The 9,290-nt window shown below is 47.0% G+C and overlaps 1 protein-coding gene across 1 annotated transcript in view; it reads right to left on the reverse strand.

The window, feature by feature from the left end:
- UBN1 (ubinuclein 1) overlaps nucleotides 1–8,967 on the reverse strand; it is a 12,688-nt gene extending 3,721 nt beyond the window's left edge. The window contains exons 1-6 of the mRNA XM_009697992.1: nucleotides 8,840–8,967; nucleotides 7,775–7,918; nucleotides 4,670–4,720; nucleotides 3,452–3,494; nucleotides 1,893–3,119; nucleotides 269–521 (exon numbers count right to left, since the gene is read on the reverse strand). Of these exons, the coding sequence (XP_009696294.1) occupies nucleotides 269–521; nucleotides 1,893–3,119; nucleotides 3,452–3,494; nucleotides 4,670–4,720; nucleotides 7,775–7,918; nucleotides 8,840–8,967 (1,846 nt within the window). The remainder of the gene's footprint in view (nucleotides 1–268; nucleotides 522–1,892; nucleotides 3,120–3,451; nucleotides 3,495–4,669; nucleotides 4,721–7,774; nucleotides 7,919–8,839) is intronic.
- Nucleotides 8,968–9,290: the final 323 nt, after the last annotated feature.

Raw genomic sequence — 9,290 nt, forward strand, 5'->3', positions numbered from 1 at the left:
TCGAAGACAGAAACAAGCAGAGGAGCTGCAGCAGTTAGCCTACAGCTCAGCTTCCAGCTATTGGGTCTTCTGGGCTAGATATAGGGATGTGCCCAAGGTTCTTCCAATGCAACTGCTGGAGATATGAGTACATGAACTACAGTGTGAAGCAACAGCAAGAGAGATGGGTTGGTCTGCAATGGGTTAACACAGCAGAGCATTAGTGTTCTTGTTATTTGCCAGCACAGGCACAAGTAACGCACACACGTGTGACCAGGAGGATACTCACTGTGGCCAAGGCCGTGGTGGAAAGTTCCTGGAGCAGGTCCCGTAACTATTGCATCCTTTGATACTCCTGCTTTTGGGGAGGAGTCTGAACTGAAGGAGATGACATGAAGAGGGAAGGAATGAATAGGAGAGATAATACCTAACGGGGTAGAGCTCAGGGCAGCTGGCAGCTTTGGATTGCTGGACTTGTAGGATGGAGCCAGTACACTTAAGGAGGAAGAACTCGTTAGCAGCACAGCTCCACTAGTTCCTTTCTGAAAAGGAAAAGAAAAGGTCAGGCAGGAGTGGGAAAACCAAAGCATGGCATCATTCATACTTAAAGAAGATCTGCAAAACACAGAGCGCTCAAGAATTCCTCCTTGCAAGAAGCACCCTGCCAGCCAGGGCACAAGACCTGCCAACTCTTGAGGTCATCTGGAGGTGCCCAGGACCCTGGCAATCCAGCTGCTGGATGCTATGCTCTTCTAAACGTGACTGCACCGGATTTGATTCTGTTATTCCCTTACTCTGGAACTGCGCCTCCATTAGGCAGAGGAAAAGCTTACACATTGTCTGCGAGTTCCAGGGAGGACGTTTCCTACTCATTTTTGGCAGCGTATCACTGTTGACAACTCAAGGCACAGAGGTTTGGTGTACTCCTCCACTCAAGAATGTTATTTGAGATATCTCCCATGGAGAGAGACACCACTGCAGAATGCTTTTCAGCTCTCTATCTCAGTAAAAGACAAGGTACACAGGCTGAACCATACACTGTTTTCAGGCCCATTTAAATATATTCATTAATTGCCCAGCTCTTTCCACATGCCACAGAAGGCGGCAGGTATGAGCAGCCAACAACAAATTAATACAACAGCTATAAATAAAAATTAAGGCCCTTATACCATTAAGCACAATAGCTGAATAACAAGTCTGTATAGGTAACCCAGGAGTCCTTCATGAGACATTATACCGCAACAAACCATCAGACTCTGAATTCTGCAGTGTGCCACTGAGCTTGATTCCAAACATCACTTCAGCAGCTTACAGGAGTAATGGGGGAGCAACATAAAGCAGACAGAGATAAGCACCAAAGCAAGCTGGGTAGGCATTTTGAGTTTATATCCCAGTATCATAAGTTATTTATTCTACAGGTTAGTCATGAAAAAAGTGGCAATACTACTAAAATGTCTTGCAATAATTTAAGGGAAACCAAGTCTGCACACCTAATTAACAACAAATTGATCATTATAATTTTAGTTCATGCAATGATTTTTAGCTCTCGTGATAACTTGCCTTACTGCACTTCCTCCTGACCCAAATGGGAGCCCTATTGTCCCCATAACTCTCAAAGTCAGGGCAGGAACATTACACAGCCTATGCAAAAATTGCAGTCTGGAAGGTACCGCAACATTTTGCTAAGTTGTTATGTTAAGCTGAAAATGAAAGCTTCAATTGTGGAGTGCAAGCCTATGGCAAAGGCCAGGACCTCCTAGCCTAAGCAGCCAAGATCCAGACAGTCATTCAAGAATTTCAGGAAATTCTTCTGAAGTCATTGCTTTACGACAGGTCTGAACAAATTAGGAGATGGTTTGACACAATGCCACACGTCCTGCTGGCTTTAGGCTGGGCAGCACACTCCCGCTTACCGGCACAGAGGTAGAAGATGCAGTGCTGCTAACAACAGCTGGCTTCAGGGAGGAGGTCAGCAATTTGGCCACCCCTTGAGTGCCCCCGCTAGAATCTCCGTTTGAACCTCCAGGAGGTGCCACCAGAGTCAGCTTCTGCGAAACAGGTGTCTTCTTCACTGAGGAGCTCGAGGACGGGCGGCTGGACGCCTGGCCCACGGAAGGGGTCTGCACATTGGGCAGCAAGCTCCCAGAGGAGCAGCCCTGGTTTGCAGAAGCTCCAGATGAGGAGCTGCCGGAAGAAGTCCCGTGCTTGGAGAGGGAACCAGAAACGAAGGGTGATTTGTAAGATTGTCCTGAAGAGCTAGAACCACTTGAGTGCTTTCCTGTGTAGCTGAGAGATGATGAGGATGAGCCTGGGCTCTTGTGGGAGCTGCTGGAGTTTTGGGTGCTGCCTGGTGACACAGAGGAATGGAAGCTCTGAGCTTTGGTTGCTGACTTGACTGGCTGGAGGAGAGAGCGCTGGGGCAGTGGTGAGGAGGACTTGGGATTCTGCAGTTTGACAAATGGAGCTGGGGAGGTGAAAGTTTTCTGTAGCTGACTGCCTGAGTGAAAGACCTTCACCTGAGAACCCAGCACTGGGGTGGAGGCCTGAGGCCCATGGCTTGGCCGGACCAGGTTGTGGTGTTTCTGTTTAGCCTGGTGTGCATCAGGAAGGATTTTGCTGGGGGAGGCTTGGCAGGAGAGCTCTTTGTAATTAGAGTTCTCTGTCTTTTTGTCTTGAGAAGACTGGCCCAATGCCAGGGCCTGCTCAGCCAGGAAGTTCAGAGGAGACTGGAGGGAACCAGAGGATGATGTAGGGGAAGGGTTGGACTTTGGAAATGTCCTCTTCTCCTCTGAGGATGTAAGAGCTGGAATCTTCTCTGGTGGAGCTTTTGGAGCTCCAGGAAGAGTAAAGTCAGGGCTCCCTCCTGCTCTGCTGTTCAGCACAGCCAGTTCCTTAGAGACTGCGTCGAGGGAGGAAGTGGGATTATGAATTAAGTCCTCATCCAAGGAGTTGTCCATGAAGGCAGCAGGAGTGCCAGTGCTGCTGGCTGCTTGGGCTGTCCCAAGGGACAAGAGTTCCCTGGTTTGGGCACTCACGCCCAGAGATCCTCCCTGGGGCTCTGAAGAAAGAGCTAAGGTGCTGCTTGACTGCATTGAAGGAACAGAAACGGATGTCTTTTTATCTGGCTTGCAGGAAGATTCCTGGAACAAAATCACAAGAGAAGGCAGAGTCAGAACAGAGGCAGAGTTTACTGCTGCAAAGGGAAGGGAAGGTTCCCGATTTGGGGATAAAAGGCAGAATAAGCATGTTCTGTGCCTGCTGGCACCCCACCTCCCTCCCAACTGTGGCTGCCATCAGTTTTTGCTGCTGTTCTAGTTGTTTTTTTCAAGCCCAATACTGACTAGAGCTATTTCACAGTACAACTTCCTTGTACCTAATGTATAGATACAAGGCTCAAATATAGGGTTTAAGATGGCAATTGCTTGACTCTTGGTATATGTCAACCGTGAGAACTGAAAAACAAAGAACTCACCTTCACTTTCACCTTAGTAGGAGCTATAACTTTCTTCTTCGCCCTGTTTTGAGGGAGACAAAAGAAACATGGCTCACTGAATACCCACAGGGAAGCATCCAATTAGGGAGCACACTTGGGCCCTGTTAATGATGATCCACTGAGTCTTTTGCAAAGAATCGAGGGAACAGAGGCAGCATCTCGGGTTGCTAGGATTCAAAACCATATGACATTTGGCTGCTGCTCTAGGAAGCCCCGACTCCCACACAGGGGAATGAATTAGGGAGCAGAGCAGAGTCTTGAAATGGTAGCAGAGCAGCAAAAGCACTTAACAGACACATCCTGCACCAGCTGCAGGGTTAGGAGCTACTAAAAGAACCCGCTGCTGACCTAACTACAGCAACACCCAGAGAGAAACCAGTACAGAGACTGTTTTGGAGAAAAGTTACATATTTCTTTTAGGTTCCCAGAAGAAGTCAAGGATGCAAAAGCATCTGCCAAATTCACAGAAAATAGATCATTTGGTCTGGTCAGATGCAATCTCTGGTACAAGACACCCCTGAACTGCTGCAACAGTATGGCTGAGGGAAGGATGACTCTACACTCTATTTCATACTCTTTTTCACACTTACCCTCACTCTCCAGTGCCAAGAACAGGACCATTGGTCAAACAGACATCAGCCTAAGTCCGTACCTTCATCTATTACAGACTGCCAGCAAGATCCATGAGACCCTTTGGCATTAAAGCACCTGCCCAGCTGGATTCTGATGGCTCTCTTGGTTTGCCACCCACAAGCCTGTTGCGCCCATCTTCACTAACTCGAGCTCATTGCGCTCCTCCTTTAACGAGGTAACAAGAAAGAGGGAGTCCATAATCCGGTAAGGACCGACTGAACAGGTAGCAATAGTCACAGTGCTGGCACCACACTTCATTTTACCTTGATCTGCCTCCCAGGGACTAGCACAGAGGCCTGACTCCAGTCTGTTGAATGAGGCCAGGAGGCAACCTGGCTTCCAAGTTCTTATCTTTGAGCTTACTGTAAGGCTAAAGCACCTCAGGAAGGCTGTTGTTGGGAGATGTCACACACAAACAACTACTCTCCCTAGAACTCCCCAAACGAAGCAGCGCCAAATCTGATGGGAGCCAAGCAAGCTCAGGTGCTCCTGCATGATCCACCCAGGCCCCAGGGAACGGAGTTCACCAGTTATCACTCCAAAGGAATGCTGCGCGATACTCACAGGACTGATGTGAGGTGTCCATGTACACGCCTGCTCTCCTTAAACAGTGTCCTAAGAAGGGAAGAGAGCAATGAGAAGTGATTTCCAGCAAGACCCAGTAGAGCAGCTGGGATCACTGGAGACAGAGCTGCACAGTACAGCAGGGGACTTAGTGAAATTAAAACCACAGAGAGCAAACAAATATTCATCCCTTTTCCAGGAAAATCCTCCTGAACTCCCCCACATAATTCCCCCTCTGGGGACCTACACTTGTAGGCGCTGGAAAGGCCATTAAGGCAGCTGTTGGACAATAACTAAGGAAAAAGCTCTGCCAGTTTAAAAAGCTGACAGCCAACTGGAGAAGCAGTACAATCATTCAAGCTGGGCATTGCTGCTGCCACAGATCATCCAAGAGCTGGCAGATCATACAAGAGCTCTTCATGAACTTCAAGGGAAAAAGGTTACCTTCCCCTGCCTCAAATACAGCAATATGGATGAGAAGCCTTCGCACATTGCATGTCTCTGCTGCCTTCGCGTCCCCAGCAAACAGTTGAAGTGACTTCTTAAATCAGCACAACCATTTCCGTAACAATTGACTAACTGCAACCAATAGGCAGAGCTTCACCCAAACCCCTTTACTACTGAGGCTAAGTAAACCAGAATCTCAGACAAACACTATTTCACCTAAAACAGCTGCCACTCAGCTGTCATCTTATATGTCAGGGTGAGAAGCTTATAAATACATTTTCAGTACTGGCATCTGGAATATGCTTCCTGTCTGCTAATAACAGCTTGACAAAGACTTTTGTCATCCTTTTTTCCCTTAAAAAGCAAGCTTATTTTAACCCTATATTCTGTTAATCGCCCTTTAGTGCCGAGAAACAGAATCATGGCAGGGCTTCTCTGAACTCATACACAAAGTTGCTACTCTGTCCATCCTCAAGTTCCTCTTAAAGATGAACTTCTGTGATCACTATGACAGTGAATCAAGCTGACTTGTCCATAAAATTGTTTACAATTCTCCTAGTGTTGCCAATCCCTCCCCTTCTGTCTGGCTGTCAGTCTACCCTCTGTCTTTAAACACAAAGTCACAGAATCATAGGATATCTCAAGTTGGAAGGGACCCATAAAGATCAAGTTCAACTCCATCAAGTCCCAGCAGGATAAACCATTGTCCTTGAGCCATTGGAAAGCAACCAGGAAAACTGCTTTTATTCAGTCATTCTGTAGTTAACTTCACTGGAAGGTCCTTCTACGGTGAGTCTTAAGTGAACATCTCTATGCCTAAGAACAGTTTCACCTACAAACTAGGGGCAAAAGATTTTCATTGCCTTTTATTCAAAGAAAAAGAGTTTTTAAAACTTGGCAAGCTAAGACCCTCAAGCTGGTAATAGCTTCATTAACTATGTAGGACTCTGCACCCACCTCCTAACACCATCATTCAGCTCCTGTATGCTACAACAACACACTACAACCATGCACATTACTGTACTTCATGTGCACACGCAACTGTGATAAACAGCCACAGACTTTTCAAAATGGATCTGTAACGTGCTACTCATACTTACTGCTCTTAAGAACTTGTACCTACTTCTTCCTTTATCCCCCATGAAACCCGAAAAGCAAATTCAGCAGAGAGAAGATGACAGCGCTGCCGAGCTCTCTAAATGCAAAGAGATAGAGACTCCAGCAGTAAGGCTGTACAGTGGTCCTTTCTTTAGAACCATCGAGCAAAACAAAGCGGATCAGAAGCAGATGACAGTCCCAGTAGAATGCCTGCAATTTGTATGGCGCTCTGCAATTGCCAGCTCAATGGCATGGATGATAGAGGGCGTGAAAGAACAGGAAACAGCAGTGAAGACACCAGATAGGGTAAAGAAAACCACACCAAATTCCTACTTACTCTGCTGAATCTCTGATGTGTCTAGTGCAAGTACGTAAACCCCTAAAACTTTCTGCTTTGCTTTCTTTTGCGAATACTCTAGGAAGACTTCCCAAAGCGTCTCAAAAAATGCATCCTTTGCGAGACAGATTACAAAGTGATCTTTTGTAATACAGAGTCAAGAAACCACAGGCCAGTCAGCCTCACCTCAGTCCCAGTTCAACCTTGTAAATTGTCACTGCCAATGGCATCCATCATAGGTCAATTCGGGGCCCAAGACTACTCAACACTGTCATTTACAACCTGGACGACAGCACAGACTGCACTCCCAGGAAGTCCGAGGGTGACGTGAGAACAGAGGGAGGTGGGAGAGTATGTTGGAGGGCAGGGCCACCATTCACAGGGACCTGGACAGGTTGGAGAAAGGGACCAACACAACCCCTCTGAAGTTCAACAATGACAAATGCAAAGTCCTGCAGCTGGGATGGAGTAATCCCACGCAGCAATACAGTCCGGGTGCCAACTGACTACGTAGCAGCCTTGCAGAAAATGACCTGGGGGTCCTGGTGGGCAAGCTGAACATGAGCCACTGCTGCAAGGGTGTACTGCTGAGGGCTAACTATATACTGGTAGGTATTAGCAAGAGCACAGCCAGCAGTTCAAGTGCTTACTTCCCTCTGTTTAGCACTTGTGAGGTCACATCTGGATACAGCATCCATTTTCAGGGTCCCTACAATACAAGAGAGATGCCGACAAACTGGAGACAGTCCAGAGCCACTACGACAGCTGAAGAACAGGGACACGTGACAGACAAGGAGAGCTTGAGGGAACTGGGTTTGCTTAGCCTGGAAAACGACAAGACCAAGGAGGGATCTAATGGCAGTCTTCCACTACCTAAAGAGTATGGGGGACAGGGAGCCACAAAGAAGATGGAGTCAGACCTTCCTCAAAGGTACACAGTAAAAAGCAAAAAGACGGAATATTCAGTTCAGTGCAGCAAGGGAAATTCTGATTGGAAACAAGGAGAAAAGATTTCATGAAGAGTGCTTAAGTACTGGAACAGGGGCCCAGAGATGCTGTGGTAATCTCCATCCTTGGAAATTTCAAAAACTCCACAGGACAAGGCCCTGAGCACTCAGATCTAACTTTGAAGCTAGCCATTCTTTGAGCAGGGGTAGGACTAATGACCTTCTGAGGTCCCTTATGACATGGAATCCCTGCAGTACAACTTGATTCTTGCTCACCTGGCCTGCATCCAGCCTTTTGGCCAAAGGGGCTTCACCTCTCCATCTAGGAAGGTCTTCACATAATCCTCTAGAGACTGAGCCTTATTCTTGTCAAGGTCATAACCATCCAACTTAATCTTCACCAAGTGGCAAAGCAGTTCCCTGAAGAACAGGAAGATTTCAAATACAGTTACGCGCATTAATGTTCCCCAGTTCGAGGTCACTCTGTTTATCCAGAGCTGGATAAATACACCAAGACATGCCTGGCTCTGCATAACACCTTGCTAATAAAACCGACCCTGCGCTGCCTTGGCAAGAAAGAGGAAGGGAAAGGCACGTTCCTCGCTCTCTGTGTGCACGCACACCGATGCGCCAGTGGAGAAAAGCCTTGTTACCCCTTCCCATTTTCATCTCCTGAAACAGCAGAGGTAGTAAACTCATGCCAGAATTACAGGCCTCATTAACAACCGCAGAACTGAACCTCTCAGCACACCTCCGTGCTGAGAGGCAATGAGAAGGAAGGCAGGAAGCGACGCTTGCTTTGTTCTAAACAAATCAGCCATCTACACAGCAGCACCCCAATTTGTTACAGAAGAAGATGAAAAAGACAGCAGGATTGATTCTCATTTTATCCTTTGTCATTCTCCCCTTCACCCAGCACCCTGGTCTTTGTCAGACCCCGGGTGCCAGGGCAGCAATCCCCATTAGCTTTCACTGCTTTCACAACCAGAATCTGGTCTGTTAAGAGTCTAGACTGTAGGATTTCAGCAATTCAGACGAGTTCCTTCTTTCCCAAAGATCTGTCCCTCTCTTTTGGCCTCTGCACAGAGGCTTCTTAGCACTCATCTCAGAGTTGGCCTGTGCCTGAAATCATCATAATTTTGCAATGTATATAAGGGTTAGATTTAATAAATGCAATAGTGGTTTCTGTAAACAGCAGTGTGCCACAAACCTCCAAGCTGGCTGTTACTGCAGATGATCAGTGCTGCTCTGAAAACAAGACACAAATACCAAAATGCTTCACTTCCAACTGCATAGAATAAGACAAGTCACAGGTTCACTTAATATCTAAATTATGCAAACCTGATTTCATCATTCCATTGAAATTTCTTTCGTGGTCCCACGACACGCTTCCCTCCCTTTTCTTCATCCTCCTCATCATCAGAACAAACTCGATCTCGCTGTTCTTTGTCCTTTTCCTCTTCCAGCATCCTAAAAGAGAGACAGAGAGAAAGTGGAAGTCATTGCCCTGGAGATTCAAGGACAGGATTAAGTTATCTCTGAACAACACTCTTCAGAGGTCTCAATAGTCAATGATAACATGAGCATGGGAAGAGGGCCTAAATTTCTTGCTTTGGGTGTGAGCTGAGCTAAGTGCTCAAGGTTAAGAAACCTCCCAATACTGTATAATAGACACCACAGGACTAATCCAGCCTTGCTCTTCTCAAACTGCCATGTTCCCAAAGACAGACCCACACAGAAGTGAAACGCTTCAGCCAAGTTCTGGTCCCATCAATGCTGCTGTAGTTGGCAT

This window comes from Cariama cristata, unplaced genomic scaffold (genome assembly GCF_000690535.1).
Source record: "Cariama cristata isolate BGI_N322 unplaced genomic scaffold, ASM69053v1 scaffold36693, whole genome shotgun sequence".
Taxonomy (NCBI): Eukaryota; Metazoa; Chordata; class Aves; order Cariamiformes; family Cariamidae; genus Cariama; species Cariama cristata.